Raw genomic sequence first — 22001 nt, 5'->3', positions numbered from 1 at the left:
GTGTACGTTATGAAAGACTAAATTGTAGTTGACAACCTAAAAAATGCAATGTCCTTAGTGTGTGATTCATGAGGGTTCTTGCTAGACAGATGACCATCACACACTATTTTTTTGGCGGTATTCATATTTTTGTGAAAAAAAGTTCAATCCTCACGAAATATCTATTTTAGTTTTGTAGGGAACTTATGGTACAACTAGGTTTGCAGTATCAGGTTTTTATTGATTCATACCATTTGTGACCACAAAAGCCAAAAGGATGGTATTGTGCTCTTTTGATCTACTGTTGTAGCCTCTTTTCAGTGGCAAAAGTTCACCCACAAACAATTCTATCTATTCATTATGAGTCTTGTTTCATGTTGTGAAGAAGTAACAAATGAACTAAGAACAAACAGTGCTGATCCTGTTCTCTGTCCTCTGAACTGTTTCACATTCCCGATGGGTCAAAATTGCTTAATGAGATAATATGAGTAACCACCATGGACAGCATATTATCTTCCTCCATGTTGCAGAAAGTAACAAATGAATTAACAACAAACAATTACATCTAGTGTTCTGTAGAATTGTTTCACATTTCAGATGGGCCCTAACCATCGCTCCAACCAAATAATATGAGGAACCGCCAACAGTAAATAACTTATGTTAGATACCAAAGTAGATAAAAAAATATAAACTGCTTATACTACATGCCTAATTAGATAACAAATCTACCCATATCATCAAACTATATGTATAGCTATATATGTACATCTTTCAATGGTTTGACATCTTCCCAGATTATGTGCTGTATGAATAAATTCTTTTTTTCCATGAAAGAATAGATTTATATACTATGTTTTAAACATATCAACGTACACCAATATCATCAGCGATGCGTTCTTGCCTCCATGCTTCTACTTCAGTCCCATTGGAAACTGGCACGGATGGGAATAGCCCAGCAGCATTAACTTTTCTGAAAGCCAAGTAGATTAAAGCTGCGATATATGCCGCCATGAATGGGAAGACAAGGATGCTAATTATAGCATTGACTGCTCTTGGAAGTTCACTATGTACAAGGCAACTTATGAAGCTATTGCAAAAGAAATAAATATTGATCCCCATAATTACAACGGAGAGAATCCATGCGACTTTGACAATCTAGAAGTGAAGACAGAAATTGATGTGAGTATAACAAATAACAAAAGTAATGCTACATTAACAAATGCAAAGCATAGGTAGAGATATTTGACAACAAAGTTAAAGTTTTTCTAAACAAGATTCCACTTGTAGGAAATGACCTACAATTAGTGAATGCATAAACAAATTTTATCATGCATTCCTCTAAAATTCAATGTAAAACTTTTCTTTTGTTAATTCTCCTTTTTCTAGTGAAAGAATATCAGTGTTAACTAAGAAATATGATACAACAGTAAGCAGCAAAGCAAGATATTATAGGTACAAGCCTACTAGGTGAACAATGCTAAAGAAAAGCCTAAGGAATATTTTCATTTAATTTATCAAAATTGAAATTTGGTTAGTTGATCATGAATGTCATGTAGAAATCACACAATAACAAATTGAATTAGATAGCTTACATATATTGTGTTGTTGTATGGTCCTACCATCAACATGTTGATTATTTTATCATGAATGTCATGGAGAAATTGTACGTAAATTAATCCATTGAATTAGATAGCTTACACTATTTGAGTTCTTGTATGGTACTTTCACCACACAACTGCTACTGAATTTTAGGAGAGGAACTAGGGAAAATGGCAACACAAAAGCTAGGATGATCTGCAAGATGAAGAAAAATTATCAGAATTCTATACCACTACTAATATTGATTATTCATGTATCACGAGAAGATGGTTATCAGAGAAGTTACAGCAGATATGTTGATGAGTTGTCGAATGTTAGGGGCACCACCAACACTGCAAATTATCAAACTAGGTATGACGGTGAAACAGGGAGCAATCATAAAAATGATGCATTTCCTCATCCCGGAGAAACCCTGTACCAAAAGAAGACTGATATTTTTCAATTGTCATTCAAATAGGTTGTAGGATCATATTTCTAATAAAAAATACACATAAACAGGAAAACAATTCACAATATATATGACTTCATTTGTGGCAAATTTAAATATTTAATAAACTCCCTTTGTTTCTGTAAAAATTAATTTATTTGACGGTGGTTAATTCTGGTAAAACAAAGTGCACGACAAGCATATGTGTTCGGTCATAATACACTAATTTCTAGTATACGTGATTTACTATTATCTAGTTTCGAGGTTGACATAGTATTATGGACAATATAATAAGGGAACAACTGTGCTTAATTTAGGTTATACAAAGTGTTTCTACTATCAAGAAGTGGAACACCAACCAAATCAGTGGAATCTAAAGCTGCTTTTGCAGTCGGTGGAATCTGAAGCGGTTTTTGTAGAAGTTGCTGCTGCCACGTAGGTACAATTTTCGCAACACCTTACATCCTGCTTTAATTTTGGGCTTTTCCAAATGGGTTGAAATAGAGAGATATTTCATAGTTGTTTTAAGGGAGATAGAGAGAGGGGTAGGTTACATAGCCATGTCTAGGTACGTGTTTTGCTTGACCCTACTATGTGGTAGTGGAGCCACAGTACAAGAAATCAGGCTCCTCATTCATTCTTGAGGTGGGGGAGTCTTGCATGGTGAAAATTAAAGAATCATAGATTGATGTGATGCGTTTGGCAGGACTTTTTTTTCAAATTAACTATTTCACTAAATAAAGAAAGGATATGGACTTAGTAATAAGATTAATTAAGTAGGGAAGAGGTTTATAAGTTTATTCCTCCACTCTCACTCACCATGTCTCTCCTCCTAAGGCTATTGGCACCTCCTATCTATGAGACTATGACATTGGACACCATGAATTAGCCTCATAACATGCATCTTTCCTTGGAGCGTCACCCATTCCCTACGACGAAGCCATGCACATATGAGTTTTATTTTTAGTTTCCTCCCATGCCTACACTTCCATGTATAATATAATATAATATAATATAATATAATATAATATAATATAATATAATATAATATAATATAATATAATATAATATAATATAATATAATATAATATAATATAATATAATATAATATAATATAATATAATATAATATAATATAATATAATATAATATAATATAATATAATACAATACAATACAATACAATACAATACAATACAATACAATACAATACAATACAATACAATACAATACAATACAATACAATACAATACAATACAATATAATATAATATGCATAGAAACTTACATTCCCTATAGTCATCCATTACCTGCATAATATATTGTCCAGCATAGCTGGTAGTCACTGTGTTACTCTGACCAGAAGCTAATAATGCCAAGCCATATATTTTTGAAGTTGATCTGCCAAACATATTCTGCACATAAATATTTGATAATGTGTTAAAAGAATATTAAATAATAAAGATCCATATGGGATTGTTTTTTTTTGTCTTCCTCAGTGTTCTACAGTCAAAAAATAGTTTAATTTGTTATTTTATAAGCTACAGATGTTTTACAGAACTGTTATATGTTCCAATGGACCTGAATCATGCATGGCCACCACTGAAAAGAATACGAGGCAAATTTATTGGGTGATAATTAAAAGCAGCGTAGATGATTGAGAGGCGGAATATATAGACAAAAGGGAAAGTATACAAAAACAGATGAGGACCCTTTTCATTTGGTTCTTGGCAGGGGTTAATTGGTTGCAATGAAAAGGTATAATAAGTTTTATAATTGCAATGTGCTTGGTTACTGTTATTAATATATAGTATAGACCAACGCTAAATAACTAACGTTCTTCTCTGTGACTAAAATCTACAACAAATCCTGCACAATATAATGTTGGGTTGTACTAACTTATAGTAGTTTCGCAAAAAAAAAAGTACTAACCTTTAATAATATTGATGTCGACTTCAGTGTAAGACTACTACATGCATCGATGTTGTCAACCAGCTGAGTATTGGCACATATAGTCCCCGTAGTTGACACAATCGCTACATTTACAAGTAGCACAAGGAGCATAGCACATGCATTCTCAATCAAGAAGAATGTTGAAGTGTCCTGGATAAACAAGGGCCAAAATAAACTGTAATTGGAATTTCAAATGTAAATGTTTTGCATAATAAACTCAAACAAGTGATATTTAACGAAATATATCCTTGTTATTGGTATTATACAATTCTTTGTGAGACATCGCGTGCAATGATCTAAACTTTAATGCACCATGTACTTCCATTATACTCCATCCGTAACCACGCATTTGGTTCAAAGACCAAGAAACACATTTTATTCTCTCAGCATAGCACTACTACATTGAAATATGTGCCTCAAGAGAGAGCATGTCTTTTATCATGGGACATGAATAAGAAGTGACACCTTATATATTGGGATGGAGGGAGTAAACTGTTAATAATTACATGATTTTTCTTCTTACAATCCTTAATGCATAAACATCAACCTCAAGATTGTGTATAAATTTGTTAACATACCTTACAACCTTCTTAGATTCCAAATTTAACTAGAGTTGCAATGCTCTAATGATTGAAAGTGAATTATTATGAATATTGGTCACTTACCTTAAATCGTTTTGAAGAAGGTGATATTTTTCTTGATACCACCAATGAGGAATGCAGGAAGAGGTTATGCCTAATATCAAAAAAGTAGTGAGAGACGCATATTTGATACTCCCTCAATCCCAAAATACATGTCACTATAGCAATTTTAAGACAGATTTGTGCAAAAGGTAATTTACGTACGTGCTCTAATTATTGCAGTGAGCTACGCTGTTTATCACACTAAGAAATGGGAAAGGTTGTAATCTTCCCCAGGTTGTGTATGCATGAGGGATGGAATGAAAGTTGATAGCTCGATTAGTTGTCCATAAGCTACAATGACAAGATTGTGGGATAAATTTTGAATCTTATAGTGACACATTTGGAACAGAGGGTCTATTTCATAACAAGATCCTAATCCAAAATTGTATATACTTACGGCACAATGAGGACGCTAAATAGTGCAATTGCATCTGACATGGCATAAACCCCTCGCAATCTTGGGATAAATAGGCCTTCAATTACCTCACCCATAGGAGGATTGACACTACTAAGTTCAATAAAGAAGCAAACAGTGATAAGGAGCATAAAAATAACTCCTATGAGCTCCATTTTCCTAACCTTCAAGAAAAAAGAAAGAATCATTTGCATGTCAGTTATATGCTAACCAAAGTTGAAGCACTATATATGTTACTGTTTAGTCACCGGAATTTTTTGTGCTGCATAATTGTTCTTATATTTATGCCCTTATTATTTGACCTCCATAACAGAAAATACTTTTCCTTTTTAGAAGTGAAATGGAAAGAATTATATAAATACACACATACCCATCATTTCCTGAAAGTATCTTGTGGGCTCTTTTAGTTAAATGAAAATGCATATGATATTTATAAAACTTAGGTGGTGACAGACAATATTAATTACTTGTATATTTTGTGATGACATGAGAATCTTACCCCATAGGTCTGTAAACCTAGAAGCAGGAAAGTGCTTGCTCCACATATCAGAACACCAGCCAGAAAAGGGATGTTGAGCAATATGTTGTATGCCAAAGCTGTTCCTAAAACTATACAATAGATAAAAAAAGATGCTGCAATGAGTTCTCACATTGATATACATACTAAACTTACATTTGTTTTATAACATTATTTTTTAGTACAATTCTACTGCTCTTTAATTTTTCTCAATACATTCATAGCATCCAAAGTAGGGAGAAGTAATGAACAAGAGCAAAATCAATACCTCCTGGTATAGTGGCAGCAATCACGCCAACCTCAATGAGCAACCAAAGGCCATACTTCACATACTTTGGATATTCATACATACACATCTCAGCAAGATTCCTTCCTGTTGTAGTTACATTGAAATTAAGATGGTATTTGCTACTATATGATAATAACAATAAAAATTTGTCAATTTTAAAATTCATGAGAATTTTATTTCTTATATCAAAGTTGAAATGTTCAAAATTCTCTGATCAATAAAAGTTGGCCAAAAAATAACAAAGACATTTCATGATCCATTTTGGTGTTGCAGGGAGTTTCATTGTCTACAGCCATGGAACCTAGGGGATATATTCAAATGGACCTAACAAGGTTTTGGATCCATTATGTACAACCATGAACCTACGGGATGCATTTTCATATGCAGCAACAAAGAAATAAATTTTCAATAAAAGAACTGTTTCTAATAACAAAACTTAATACCAAATAGAACTATATGCACGGATACAGGCTTTACAAACATTTTGTTCAGGCTATGGGATCAGGTATAGTGATCTAACAAGTAAATTGTTTAATTATAATTCAAACTAATTTACGTTGAGTCATGGGTATGGGCATGGCTGAATTTGAAAGATGTAAACTATCAATGAAATTAGGAATTAATTCAATTCTGTTCTCAAATCCTATTAGTAGATACTTGTCGCTACACATTATTACACTTGACATTCGTCGAATATTTCTAAGAGTACATTCATAATTACCAACTTGATAGAATAGGCTCACCTGTAATGATGCCCAGTTTTACTGCCAAAGATTGTATGACCAATACCAAAAAGAACCCAAAGAATAGAACCCATAACAACTGGAAAAAAACCATTTTAGTTCTAATTCTTATAGAATGAAATTATGTAGGAATGAAATGTCATAATCTGTTCCCATTAGTGAAAACAAAAAATTCATAAATTGAAGTATAGTTGGGAGTTCTACCTCGTATTTGTGAATTGATCCAGCCTGCAAATCAGTTTGCACTGTTCCAACCCAATCAAATATAAATATTAATAAAGGCGAATGATAGTCTTTCTTTTGGATATACTAGCTAATGTTATAGTAGACAAAACACCTTAGCCTTGCAGTTATAGAAAACTTGAATGAAGTGTAACATGAGCACAACATATTAAAAATTGGTCCACATAACCAAAACACAGCTCCAAACAGCTAGACAAAAACATCATGACAACCAAGCTAACATGGAGCATAAATACAGAATGCAAAAACGCAAGAGCGAAGGGATACCAAGCGTCACTCCCTCTCCCGTCGCCTCGCCTACCCCTGTCCCCCCCCGGCCAGTGCCCGTCCTGGGCCCACCGGCCACCTCCTCCTCGGCCATGTAGGCTCCCAATCCCAATCCATCCCCATTGGCGATGGTTTTCCCCCTCCCTTGTTTTCTTGTGGTCGTTCCAAGCATCAGAGGTGGGGCAGAGACAGCCCAAATTTAGAGTTCTCCGATGGTTCTACTCCGTCCCTCCATGATGTTGTCATCTCGTCTACTGGCCCAAGCTCCTCGGCACCTTCGGCGGCCGTGGTGGCGGAGTCCCTGCCACAGTGGAAGTTATACCAATGCCTCTGCCTCTCCCAGGTTCATCCGTATCTACCCTCCTGATGCTTGGCGGCAGAGTGTGGAGAAGCCTGGTCTAGGAGGTTGGGAGGTGTTCATGTCGTGAGGTCCACGGCGGCGGCGGCACCAGTGGGACGCACGCCCCCCTAAACTTCAAGTCCCTGCTGATCTAGTGGGGAAGTGTTTCAACTCCTTGTCTGCCGGTCATACTGCTAGCCTATGTCAGCAGAAAACCAGGTGCTTCCACTACCGTTCACTGGGGCACCTCTCCTACGTGTGTCCCATGAAGTCGACTATGTCGGAGTGCACCTCAATTTGAAGGCAGATTGGGCTAGCCATGTCGCAGCTAGGCATTTATTCCCACAATGGTTCACCGGCGGCTGAGAAGTCTATGGTCGTTGTGGCTATACCGGCAATGGTGCAAGTGTTGTGCATGCCCCGAGAGCTGCCATGCGTGCTTGGAGATGCAAATCTCTAGCCCAGTCCCTAGCCAACTCCAATCCCTGCAACAACATTCTGGTGTGTGAGGTCCTTAATGGCGATGGCGCGGGGGCTGAGCTGGGTCGAGCTGCACGTTCTACTGCCAGAAGTACTTTGTCGCTGGGACCAGATGCGGCCGTGGGAGACAGGGAGAGGTCGACGCGTCATCGATGTCGACCCTATTTTTGTTAGCCTACCCAATCTTCCATGGATGCTGATCCTACACCTTTTGTTTCTATGTCGGTGGCTCCCCCTGAAGCTTTTGTCATGCCTATGCAGTCCCCCCATGCACTATCATCTGGGATAATCACATGGCTATGGCAAAAGAGGATATCGAGCATGGCGTGATCGTGACGGTTTGTGGTGTGGAGCCCTTGGCCCCAACTAGGGAGGTTGTGGAGGTACTAGCTATTTGTCTGGGTGTTGAGGCTGGATCCCTGGTGCTTTGTCAAGCTCCCAACTCGAGCTATGTACTCATCCTCCTAGATATTGGCCTTGTCTAGCACCTAGTGAATCAGTGACAACCCTGCCTCCGCTCGCCTACGTTCACCATCTTGTGCAAACGGTGGAGTCTGTTGGCCGGTGCCTCGGAATTGTTGGTTGATCTTAAGCTTCAGGGAATTCTGGCGCATGTCTAGGAGACCTCAATTGTGGAGTAGTTCTTGAATCCTCAAGCTTGCATCCAGCAAGTTCACCCAGAGACCGTTGGGATGAGGGGCCTATCCACCTTCATATGTTCAGCATGGTGCAAGGATTTGGCTACACTTCCAACGACTTAGGAGCTCTAGGTCATTGAACCTCCAGTCGCTTCCATGCAGGACCCCTTGATGAAGATATTATAGTCCTACCCCATTGAAGTCAAGTTTTCCATCTTGCTCGGGCTTGGCGCTCCTGCTGGGGATGATGGTGGAGATGACTTCCTGCTTGTCGATGGTAGCACCACCAGTCCTCATCATCGGTGAGTCGGGACCATGGTGATATTGGTTCTTAGCATCAACCTATCCTTGAGAGGGGGGACCTTCCTCGTCTTGTGCAGACCACATGGCGGCCCCTTCAAGCATCAAAATTATGGTGACCTCCTAGCTCTAGGCTCCTCGAGAGTAGATCACAGGTTTCCTAGGCATGCTAGATGTTTGGGGTTCCCTAGAGATAGAACCCCTCGATGACATGCTAGCAGCCACCAAGCCTTTCTTGTTGCATGAAGCGGCCCCATCGGTGGTATCCCCTATGCTCGTGCAGTTTGCAGTTGAAGAGGAATTAAAGCTCCCCTGGACCATCTCTAGTACACTTGGGTTGGCTGCCCATGGCCCTGTGGTCTCAACCTTTGGGCCTCAAAAGGATGTTGAGCCTTCCATTGTTGGGACTAAAATGGAGGGTCACAGTGAGGCAATGTAACGCTTGCCGGCCTCACCGTGTTCACCTTTGTGGATCTTCCCTAATGAGGTGGCCACAACGGTGCTTCCTCTGGTGGCTGCGATGGTGCCCCATCCGACAGCCACAACGGTCTTAACTTCAGCGGTCGTAGGAGATCTCTCCTCTTTGTTGGCTATGGTGGGTGTCCTCCCTGGTCCCCCTATCCACCCAATGCTCGGACAACATTCCTTGACAAGATAACTCAATGCACTAATGGCCTGCTACCTGTTCCTGTCATCAACAAACATAGAAGCAAGTTTGTGCCACCCAGGGTCTGCCCTCGCCACAATCATTGGCTTGCTGGTGTCGAGGCTGAAGAGATCCCTGTAGACTTGAGGGGAAGACCAAGGAAGAAGGCGATGAGATCCCTCAACATCATTGGCGAGCATGAAGGTATAACTCAACATGCCCAGGAAGAGTATTTCAAGTTGTTTGGGCAGCCACTCTCGGATTCCCATCTCTAGGCTCTAACTGCACTATTAAATTGGTCTCCCCCTAAGGATCTAGAGCCCAGGGATGAGGATGTGCTGGCGGTGTGGGTCAGATCTGGGTCGGATTGTGGTCATTCTTTTTGTGTGTTCAATGGATCCAACAAAAGTTTTGATTTGAAATGTGAGGGGTCTAAATTCTACTACTAGATAAGATGTAGTGCGTTCTATGGTAGTTTCATCTTGTGCAGATATTGTATGTGTGCAGGAGACCAAGATCATTGCCATGTCTCAATGAGTCCTTCTATCTTCTTTCGGGTCTGATTTCATAGGATATTTAGCTTTGCCCTCAGCCGGGGCTAGTGGTGGTACTCTAGTTGCTTGGAGGAATTGTGGGAGTCTTTGGTGCTTAGAGGATTGATAGATTCAGTATGTGCATTCAATTCTTCACGGATAATGGACAAGCGTGGTGGCTGACCTGTGTTGATGGACCACAGGGGACTGAGGATAAAATTTTGTTTCTATAGGAGCTACGTGACATCCGGGCAGCTTTGTCCTGGGCCTTGGATGGTAGCAGGAGATTTCAATTTGATTTACGAAGATGAGGATAAGAACAATGTCAACTAGAATAGGGCTATGATGGGCCAGTATAGGCGATTCATTAATGATATGGCCCTCAAAGAAATTCCCCTCCATGGTCATAAATACACTTGGTCTAATCATCAAGACTGCCCTACTTTGGTAAAGCTAGACAGGGTCCTTTATTTTGTAGACTGGTAGGATAAATTCCCTAATTGCTTGCTCTAGAGTATGGCTTTAGAGCATTCTGATCACTGCCCGCTTTTGTTGGGACTTCTAGACAATAAAGTAGGAAGGCGCAGGTTTCATTTTGAGTCGTTCTGGACCAAGATTGATGGGCTTCAGTGGGCGGTGGCTGCTGCAGTTCCTACTAGCTCATGCCCCTACTTATCTGTAAGCCAGAAATTTAAAGCAACCGCTAGGGGATTACAGAGGTGGAGCAACAAAACAGTTGGTAACTTGAAGTTTCAGCTTGGCTTAGCATGGGAAATCTTTCATCAATTTGAGATAGCTCAAGACAATCAACCCCTATCTCCTGGAGAATTATGGCTGAAAAATAATCTGAAGAAGCACAGCCTTGCTCTTGCTTCCTTGAGCAGAACTATTGATAGGCTGCGGTCACGTATTGGATGGCTCCGGGAAGGGGATGCCAACACTATGCTTTTCCACCTGCATGCCCTTCATAGAAAGACAGAAAAATTATTGGTCATCTCATTTCCAGGGATTGGATCTACACAAGCCACCAAGACAAAGCTGAAGTCATTGATAATTTCTATGAAAATCTGCTTGGAAGCTGCTCAGACAGGCCATATATTGTTAATTTGGCTGAGATCAGGATTAGTTTGCATGACATAGCTGATTTGGATCATCTCTTTAGTGAGGAAAAAGTATGGAGACATTTCTGAAATTGCCATCAGATAAAGCCCTAGGGCCGGATGGCTTGACATTTTTTTTTCAAATCCTGTTGGCCAATAACAACGAAGGACATCATGGCGGCAGTCTCAGCACTTTGGAGAAGGAAGTTTATGAATTTTGGCACTCTCAATTCAGCTTACATCACTCTGCTTCCCAAGAAGGATGGTGCAGAGCAGCCCAAGGATTTTCGGGCCATCAGCTTGGTGCACAGTTTTGCTAAACTTATCACCAAGTTATTGGCTAATCGGCTTGCTGCTCATCTCCAGCAAATGGAGTGCATTCATAAAAGGGCGCTTCATATAGGATAATTTTATTTTGGTGCAACAAACAGCTAGATATCTTCATCAACAAAAACAGCTCCGCATACTCCTTAAATTGGATACTTCCATGGCATTTGATTCAGTTTCTTGGCCCTTCCTCTTAGAGGTCTTGCAACACTTGGGTTTTGGGCAAATCTGGAGAGATATAGTTTGTGGGCTGCTATCTTCCTTGACCACTCAAGTTCTAATGAATGGGGTCCCAGGAAAATATATTTCCCATCGCCGAGGACTACGGCAAGATGACCCCCTCTCTCCTATGCTTATCATCTTGGTCATGGATGTATTAGGACAGTTGATTGCCCAAGCTGCAAGGGAGGGCCTTTTACAGCCTCTCTTAGCAAGAAATATGCAGTACCGAATCTCTCTGTACGCGGATGACGTGGTGCTCTTCCTCTGTCGATTGGCTAGCGATATCTCTATGACAATGGATATCCTTAAAATCTTTGGTGAAGCTTCAGGTCTTAATACAAATCTTCAGAAGAGCAGCGTTCCGCCAATTAGATGTGGTGACTTGGACTAGACATTATTTAAAACCTGCTGCCCTGTTCCCTTGCTGAGTTCCCTTGCAAATATTTAGGTTTTCCTCATCATTGAAAAAGCTAAGTAAGAGTCAAGTGCAACCCATTGTTGTTGCTGGGATGGAAGGTGGAGTTGATGACAAGGGCAGGAAGGATGATTCAGGTTCAATTTGTACTCACTGGTAGTCTGGTATGCTTGTTTACATTGTCATGGCGTCTGATCTTCCAACTTGGGCTATCAAAGTAATTGACAAAATAAGGCGTGGTTTCTTTGGCGTGGTCACAAGGAAGTGAGGGGAGGGCATTGTCTTGTAGCATGGCTAAAGGTTTGCCGCCCAACAGAACTTGGTGGACTAGGAATTTCAGATTTAAAAACCATTGGCTGCGCATTGAGAATGAGGTGGCTATGGCTGCAGAAAACAGAATCTAACCGCCCTTGGGCACATCTCCCAATTCAAGTCCCTAGTCACGTGAAGGCCTTCTTTGCAGTGGCTGCTATTTCGGAAGTTGGTGATGGCGAACATACCCTTTTTGGGGCTGAAGTGGCAGCATGGTCAGTGTATAATAGAACTGGCTCCTCGTTTATTTGTTGTCATCTCTAAAGGAAGGATCAAGCAGCATAGAGTCAAGTTAGAGCTTAATAACCGGGCTTGGATTGCTAATATACAAGGGGCTATAACTGTGGAAGTGTTGCTTGATGTGTTCCAGCTGTGGGACATCCTCTCAGGCATTGTTCTGCAACCAGAAAGGAAGGATAAACATATTTGGAGGCTTTCATCAAATGGCCAATATTGAGCCAAGGCGGCATATGAGGGTTTCTTCCTAGGAGCTAGTCTGGAAGACTTGGGCGCCACCAAAATGTTGATTCTTCATGTGGTTAGTGGCCCACAACAAATGTTGGACGTCCGACTGCCTTGCACGTCATGGAATGCCTCACCCAGATTGTTGTCTGCTTTGTGATTAAGAAGAAGAATCAATCAACCATCTCCTGGTGGAATGTGTCTTCGCTAGGGAGTTTTGGTTTATTTTGCCGCAGCAGGTCGGTCTCCAGGCCCTGTCTCCCCAACCTACTGATAACTTCTTCCTGGATTGGATTGGTGGGAGAGAGCTAATAATGATACTTCTGATTTGGTGAGGCAAGGGGTTAATTTCCTAATTATTTTGGGGGGCTGGACGCTTTGGAACTATCGCAAATCGCTGTGTTTTCTATGGAGCGGCTCCAAGTATGGCTAGGGCTTTAGTGCTGGCTGGTGAGGAGCGCTGGTTGTGGTCCACTACAGGGGCTCAAGGGCTTTCCCTCTTGACTGCCCATCGGTCACCCTGCTGCCAGCTTAGATGCATCTATTAGCATGTGTTATGTGAGTGAGCTGTGTTTGGGTTGCGTTGTAAGTTCTAGGTTCTTATACCCTCTTTTCTTCTTAATACAATGAGATGCAGTTCTCCTGCGTTTTTTGAGAAAAAAAAAGCATAAATAGATATATTGGTGAGGTTTGGTTAATGGAAAGATGAGAGAGCTAGAGAGAGAGAGAGAGAGTAATGGATATTATTACCATTGCTCGGATCAAGGTAGGCCAAGGAAATAAGGAAACCGGGTCCAGCATGTGCTAGAAATCTCTTCCATGTTGGCGTCTGCTAAAAACATAGTGGTAAGGAAAAACAATAAGAAATATTTAAATGATTTGACTCCATAGCATTATGCATTATGTTCAAACTATGCTGCTAAAATATAACTCATCAGAAGATGTAATCTGAAAAGGGCCATCAGAAACAAAGCTGGAGTTATTTGGGCAATGTTACAACTTTTGGATGGTATATTTTGGCAAGAACAGTGGTATGACAACAGTATAGAGACAACATTGCCTTAATTAACTAATAGGAATTATTCAAAACAATATAGAAAAATACTTTAGGGTTCCTAAATAAAAGAATTCATCACCTACATATATTATTCCATCCTGTAATGAAATCACACTATGTGGTGACCAGTCTAGGACTTAAAACTGGGTAGACAGGTATCACCATAATGATCATAGCCAAATTGTCCATACTTACAAGAATGTCCACATCGTATAAATCCCCTTTAACACAGTGAAGTAAACCTATTTGTCGAACGAATTGAGTGTCTACATCAAGACAACACCCATTTCATGTGTTAAAAAGTGAATGTGAAAATTTAGCCTCTCCAGTTATCATCTTGCTATCCTCGTCTTCCAATATACAAACTTTTTTAGAGGATGTGATTGCATTGCTTGTTTTAAACACATAAGATCATTCTTCTACAATCAAGTTCTCTTTGTGCAACATAATATTGAACATCATTTTGAAATTTTTACTTTTGTTGTCACTAACAATGAGAAATGCATTGCTTCTTCAATAAAGGAGCACAAACCAATAGCTACCCGAGGAAATAAAGTTTCAATTCTAACCCCAAATGGAATTTTGGTCCACAAACTATTAAACTGAAGTTATGGTCTCACTTACCTAGCCCCCTATACTAGGCCTACATGCTAATAATCATATCATCATCTACCTCGATTGGTGCCTCCATCAGTGGCCTCCATAGTACATGACCAACAATCTTCCATGAACTCTCTCTGCTAGAAAATTTCCTCATCACTTCAAGTTAAAAAATAACTTCAGTTTTATGAACTACCAAAATGATTTGTCGACAATGCAAATACATATGCCTTTTCACAAATCATAGATCACATGATTTTTCTCTCATGCAATTTATGGACTTGAACCCACAATTTAGTATTCATATGTTACAAATGCCCTTATCAATGGCAAACCTATTGATCTACTTGAGAGTGACAATTTCATACATAATAAAGCTTCATTCAGATATATTTGGAAAATGTCCTAACTCGATCCCATCCTGCCATCCAACATTTCTCTAACGCTCACTTAGTCCTTAAAGCATCAAACTTGCCACTCAAGTCCTCTAAATATTTCTTTTAGGCCAAACTATCCATATGGTGATGTGGGAACCATGTGTCACATGCTCACCCTTCGAATAAGCATTGGCTACGCACGCCATGTGGCATTCCTCTTCCTCATCACCTTAGACAAAGTTATCTCAAGGTCTAAGCAAGTCAGGCATGCATGGACTGAGAACTTGGAGTAGAAATCTTTCCGGACAAACTTATCAACAACTATGGTTGGGTACTTACTTTGCTAGGTGGTCTTGAAGAACAAAGATCCTTCAACCTAGTGGAATTGAATTGAGAAGAATTGTTAAACATTACATACACAAACTTCTAGAAGCCAAGAGAGTTTACTGGAAGCAGCGAAGCAAAGTGAAGTGAGCTCGATTTGGGAATGAAATTCAGAATTTTTCGTCTCAATTTGTTCAATGGGTCAGTTGTAACTAACCATGTTTTAAAGGCTGAAGTTTTATGGAATTATTCACAGAAAGGTTGAGAATCGATCTCAGCTTTTATTATATATTCTCTCTGTCCCAAAGAACATGATATAAATCTGCTTTTCAAGGCCATAGTGAAAATGTGAAATTACGCATGTGCTCCTGCTATCTTCTTGACAAACACCTAGAACTCAAAAGAATCATCTAGAATCTTCACTGGAAGTGCAAAGTTAACATGATTTTTCACTTCTATGTGTATTTCTTTATTGGTGGGTCCCACCATAAAGCTTGTCTCCACACTAGATTTACATGTTTTGGGGGACAAGATTTAAACCATCATATGTTTTTGGGGACAGAGAGAGCACGTACCTGAATCTCTACGAGCTAATTCATTGGATGATCCTTTCACAAAAGACGAAATATGTGCTACTATAAAGGGCATGCCTACCAACCATGCTCTGGGCAAGGTCTCTTTTTTAAGAAATGCTGGAGTACCTTCTTCAGATCGAGTTCTTTAGCTTGCTCAGGAAGAGGTATTGGACTGTGGAGTTGGTGTGGAGGTGGAGCTATGGTGACTGAAGTTTGAGAAGCTTACTGTCAGGATAGCTTGGTCCGTTTCAGGATCGTCTTGCGAATTACTACCATCGATCTTGCAGTGACCTAAAAGCTATCATTGTCTGGTAAAAGTTAAACCCCAACAGTGACGCCTCATGCTATCACTGCCAGTAAAATGTTCTACACATCGTTTTTGAACCGACAAGACGTACGAGACCCATCATTGTTGGGAGCAGTAGTGCAAAATTTTGGAGTGCAAAATTTAGACCCGGCAGTCATGTACTCCATCCAAATGAAAGTGACATTTTAGGCCTTGTTAGTTTTTGAATTTGGATACTGTAGCACTTTCGTTTTTATTTGACAAACATTGTTCAATCATGGAGCAACTAGGCTTAAAAGATTCATCTCGTGATTTACAGGTAAACTGTGCAATTAGTTATCTTTTCTATCTATATTTAATGCTTCATATATGTGCCGCAAGATTCGATGTGATGGAGAATCTTATAAAGTTTTGGATTTTTGGGTGCATCAAAAAAAAAACGAGGCCAACTCAATGTCATCTTATTTGATCATTCGTCTTATTTAGAACTTTTGTATAAATATTATCTATTTTGTTATGACTTATTTTATCATTAGAACTACTTTAATAGTGATTATTTATTTTACAATTTGTAAAAAAATAAGATGAATAGTCAAACACAATATAAAAAATCAAAAACGTTATTTTAATGAGACAGATGGAGTACGAATCATATGACACATTATTTAAAGAGCTTGCAGACTTTATTGGGGCATGCCCTAGAGTTCAGGGTGGACACATTTAAGCCGAACACCAAAAACTGAACCTACATTGTTGGTTTTTGGTTTTTCGGTTCAGCTTCGGTTTTTGTTCTGGGAACTTTGGTTGTCTGCTTTGACTTCGGTTTTGAGCAAAAACCAAACCGAAGAGCAGTTTAAACTTGTCTGGCCACCCAACAAAAATCAGTTGTCCATCCTGCGACAGTTCTTAGGACCAGATTAGACCTGACCAACTATCTAACCATAAAAGATAAAACCAGAGTCTAAATCGATCTAATTCACTTAAAAGACCAAGATAAAACCAGAGTCTAAATCGGTCTAATTCACTTAAAAGACGGTGTGTGGAATCAAATTTGTAAAAAAACATTGAGCTGTGTGTACCGAGGCGGTTCGAAATTAAGTTGAATGTTCTTTCGAGGCTCATGGTGACCAGTGCCCTGTTCTTCAGGCTCTCGACAATATTTCTCTACCTACTATAAGGTTACTCACAGCGTCTTCCTATTAATAAATGCATTATGTATCTCGTGAAAAAAAATAAATGCATTATGTTTCTCGTGAAAAAAAAAAAAGCTGACGCGCGCGTGCGGCTTGCTCCAGGGTCGTCGGCTCCTGGCTGTGGCTAGTGGCCTACGCAAGCAGCACCTGACGCAGGTGGGCCCTACCAGATCTCCCATTGGCTGCTGCTTCCGCTGGACGTTGCGTCAATCCTGAATGCATGCACTTGCTGGTGTTGACTTTTGGCCAGCTTACATAAGTACTGATTTTTATCTTTGAAATTTTATAGGTTTTTCATACAAGCTCCAAATTAAATAAATAATATATCTAGTTTAATTATCTCAACAAGCACTTGACAATGATGTACTCCATTTTAGCATTTAAGATTGTTTGTAACTGTGGGTATTTAAATTACTATTTAAGTTCTTTTTTACCCATTTGTATGTGGTCCAAATGTTACCTTTTCATATGCATTTTGAGATACTTGTTGTGGACTTGTGGCTATACTAGTGGGAAGTTGATTTTATAATCGTGTTCTTTATCATCTTATTTTGTATATATGATCAACTGTACTATGCTATATTGTTGCACTTATTATATTGCACCGGTCTGAAGTATTCGAGGACAGTTCAATTCATCCGGTCTAAAACTATTGAACCAACAGTACAACCGGTTCTTAATGGTCGGTCCGAACCGATGGGCTCACGAGTTCAACACACCTCGGCCTAGTTATGTCAAGCCCACTCCCATCGTCGCAAGGAGACAACCACACAAGTCACGGACACAACGCAACTGTGAGTCTGTAAAACCTAGAGCTCCCCATCCCGTACCCCATCTCCATCTTCATTTGGCTGCGTTGCAAGGGAGTGAAGGCCGACCGGGATCCACAGTCAAAGGCTATCCGGGGGCAGAGGTGCGGCGCAACCTGGTGTGTGCGAGAACGATGGTGGGCAGAAGCGTGGCGCAGACTGGTGTGCAACAGACAACGGTGGAGGTTCGAGCCAAGCTAAGCACCAGTGTGGGGGCAGCACAACTAAGGCTACGTTCAGTTACCAAGTTTTGAAGGCGTGGAAGCATTCCAACCGGAATTCCTTCTTTAATTTCTATAGCTACCATCACCAGGAACGATTCCAATCCAAAATCACTCCTAACCGAATGGGCCCTAAGGTTGGAGCACGTGAGCATCGGGTGGGAAACCGAGCACGGACCACCGACCTAGGGTGGAGGTGTGGTGCAGCTAAGGACAGGGCATCAGGCCTGAGGCATACGAGCGGCGGCTGGTATGGTGGATGTTCTTTGCAACTATCCCTCCATGTTGTGAACTTCGGTTATATCGGTTTTAACCAAAAATCAAAGGAGAAAACTGAAGTCGAATCTACTGGTTTCTAATTCTAATTAAAATAAACTAAACGGTTCTTGATTGGTGAAAACCGAAATTTCTATAAACCGAACTGAATTCTCGGTTTGAACCAAATGCCGAGTCGTCTGACCTAGTGTGGATCATGTAAAATTGTAATGTTTTTTTTGTCTTAGAGACATAAAATTGAACAGCATGTCGTCATTATATATATGAACTTTTCCAATTCAGAGAGAAAAATCACCCTCTTTGGCCTTCTAAAAGAATTCGTTTACTCCGGTAGCACTAATACATCAGCTTAAAGTGCTTCAAATAAGAGAATCTCCGAGGGTAATTCTAAAACTCACTCTCTAATTCTCTAAATCGTTATATTTAGAAAACGATTTAATGAAAATACGTTTTTCTATTTTTTTCTCATTCTCCAATAGCTTTCTATATTTTTCTCATTCTCCAATAGCTTTTCTCTATCTTAGACATATTCTATATAGTCATTCTTATTGTCTATCTTTGCTTAGCAAGAAATCAAAATAGCAATCGAATATATTTAGATATCCAATTAAACAATTTAATAAAGAATATATCTTTTCCACAAATTCTTTATTCTCAATAATTATGAAGGATATAGAACACCTCAGATATATCGGTGATGCAACCACGATATGCATGCAAGCTGTACGAACACAAGTACTGTATACGAGAGAGGCAGAAAAAAAAATTGAAAAGCGCGATGGAACCTGCTGGAGGCCGTCTTCCGCATCGCCTTCCTGACCAGACGACGTCGACGCCGCCGCTGCCGCCGCAGATGCCCCGCTACCGACCGTGGCGGCCTCCATCTGTATCTCAATCTCGCCGCCGCTAGCTCCGACGACGGCCGCCGCCACCCTCCGGCTACCTGTCGTCGCCCCACGCAGCTGATCACCTTCGCCTCTCTCCATCCTTCTCCCGGCTTCCTCTTCCATGGCGGCTGCTGCTGCTGCTGCGTGTTGCGACTTGCAAGTGGTTGCCGGATCGAACGCGAGACCTGCGATTTTTTTTGGGGGGGTTTGGGGTACGGTGCGCGCTCAAAATAAACGCAGGTCAACTCTCCGCTAGCTCCCTGTCATGCGTCGGTGATATACTACTCGGGCCTTAGTTGCAAATTTTTTTAAAAAAACAATACTGTAACATTTTCGTTTTTATTTAACAAATATTGTACAATTATAAATTTTTTTAAAAAAACGATACTGTAACATTTTCGTTTTTATTTGACAAATATTGTACAATTATAGAGTAACTAGGCTTAAAAGATTCGTCTCGCGATTTACAAGCTGTGTAACTAGTTTTATTTTCATCTATATTTAATATTTTATGCATGTACCGAAAAATTCGATGTGATAGAAAATCTTAAAAGTTTTGGATTTTTAGTGTGAACTAAATAAGGCCCGCGATGGATCTATCGTTTCGGTTGAGACGCAAGCGTCGAGGGAGCAAAGCAATGCAACAAGTCGTCGCTGTGCATATAGAGTACACTGCACTGCTGGCGTACGGAACTCACCTAACCAGTAAGTTTAATGGTGGTCTAATCCACTAATAAAATGTAGTACTACTACTTAATGGCCTTGTCTGGAGGGCTTTTTGTTTATTTTAGGGCCACACACGGCTCTACTACGCGTACTACGGCATAGCGTGAGTCTCGCTTTAGATTAGCTGTGGATTTTACCTACTGGTACGGATGTTGCGATGGATACAGAGTACGTCCAGGGCTGCCTGAGATGAGATCTATCGAGCGGGGGGGCGACCGGGGACCTCCCGATCCGACCTCGCTGCTGGTCAGGTGGCCGGCCGGCCTAGCTAGCTTGGTGCACGGTCAGCATCTCGATCGCGGCGCCGTGCCAGCCATTCACTTTCACATGCGTGCGCGCAGTCGTTGTTGGTTCTTCCGGAACTGTCGCCGGGGTGCGCGCGTACGTGCCACATGCTGTGCTGAATTGCTAGGTGCGCCGTGTGCGTCTCTTGGGTACCAAGGGGATAGCGCTAGCGTGCACTTACCAACGGGCTAAGTGTGGAGTGCGCGGGGAAGCAGCAGGGACGGGCTTTGAGTGAGAGAGCAGGAGGCGGAGAACCACCCCGCGGGTGTTGTTTCTCACGTGGTAAAAAATTACACTTTTTTGCATAAAACGAAGAGGAGAGAGAAGAAAGTAGTTTCACCATGGTGAAACCCCGAGGGTGTTGTTTCCCACGTGGTGAAACGAGATAAAATCCCCACTGAAGGCTAAATCGTTTCACCATCTTGCATGTGCTCCAATCATTTTGCAGTAGTTAAATGCTTTGCCCAACCTAGAAAACGTCAAGGTGAAACTCATGCATTGTGGAGGTTGTTTCATTATTCGTTTCATTGATGCTCTGTCAGCGGATTTGTTTTGGAAACAGTGCATTGAAACGGACCACTCTCGAGGGCACGTTGGGGGAAGAATTTAAGAGAAACATCAGAAAGCGTATTACGGGGTGTTTTGGCACTACTCTGCTCCCGTTTTTCTAGCTCTACTCCACAAACTCCACCATAGAGCAGCTCTATCGTGGAGTTTGTGGAGCAAACAGTATTATTTGGCACACAACTTTGCTCCAGCTCCAGAAATGAGTTGTTTTCATGCAAATAGTCCACTGTGCCCTGGCTGAAATTACACTTGGTCGAACATATATGACTACTTATACGCAATAAGAACAATGTGCGTATACAAAATACATAAACTGAGCATGCCATAATTATAATATAAATAATAGCTTGATAAATTATAAATGATAGAAAATTTCACAAAGGCCATGATTAATCGGTGGCAAGGTGGCGGAGAGAGACGTAGGGGCGGTGGTAGAGAGAGATGAACAGGCTGTTACGTACGGTACGGGAGTTGAAAGGTTAGGAGATGGGATGGTGATTAATCAGTAGGAAGGTGGGTAATTACATGAGAACTCCACGTGTAAGTACAAAGCTCTAAAAAATAGAGTACCCCTTGAGGTACTCCAGGAAAAATGTAGAGTTAGCCTCTAGCTCCACCTTTTTTGGGAGCGGAGTTTTTGGAGGTGGACGTGTTTGGCACTGCGGAGCTGGAGCGAAGTTGGAGAAATGAGAGCAGAGCAGTCCCAAACATCCCCTTAATGTCATCCGTTCATCTCTCCCAACCGCTGAAAGGTCCTAATATGGCTAGAGGGGGTGAATAGCCTATTTAAAAATTCTACAAAACTCACTAGAGCAAGTGGTTAGTAAATAACAAAGCGTAGCTTTATGCTCTAGCTCTAATGGGATGTTTGCAAGCCACCTATCCATAATTCTAGTTGATATGATCACTAGGCACACAAGAGCTATGACAC

At 40.7% G+C, this 22001-nt stretch overlaps 1 protein-coding gene across 10 annotated transcripts; it reads right to left on the bottom strand.

Annotated features, from left to right (window-relative positions):
- Positions 504-19754, bottom strand: LOC8056963 (metal transporter Nramp4). Of its 10 annotated transcripts, none has more exons than XM_021461572.1 (15): positions 19391-19752; positions 15261-15297; positions 13638-13716; positions 13494-13529; positions 6807-6847; positions 6603-6681; positions 5839-5943; positions 5553-5662; positions 5036-5217; positions 4621-4690; positions 3935-4105; positions 3313-3417; positions 1865-1990; positions 1678-1773; positions 504-1134 (listed from the first exon to the last, which is right to left on the bottom strand). In XM_021461572.1, exons 1-15 carry the CDS (start codon positions 19411-19413, stop codon positions 844-846), a joined length of 1551 nt encoding a protein of 516 aa, XP_021317247.1. In that variant the 5' UTR covers positions 19414-19752; the 3' UTR covers positions 504-843. The 10 variants fall into 10 exon arrangements, 8 of the variants coding, with proteins under 8 accessions (XP_021317247.1, XP_021317246.1, XP_021317241.1 ...); XM_021461571.1 differs by lacking the exon at positions 15261-15297 and adding an exon at positions 14618-14681 and having other exon boundaries at positions 19391-19544; XM_021461566.1 differs by lacking the exon at positions 15261-15297 and having other exon boundaries at positions 13638-13719; positions 19391-19753.

The sequence above is a fragment of the Sorghum bicolor genome, chromosome 5 (assembly GCF_000003195.3).
Source record: "Sorghum bicolor cultivar BTx623 chromosome 5, Sorghum_bicolor_NCBIv3, whole genome shotgun sequence".
Classification (NCBI taxonomy): domain Eukaryota; kingdom Viridiplantae; phylum Streptophyta; class Magnoliopsida; order Poales; family Poaceae; genus Sorghum; species Sorghum bicolor.
Note: the sequence above shows the minus strand (reverse complement) of the source record. Positions and strands in the feature narration are given on the sequence as shown.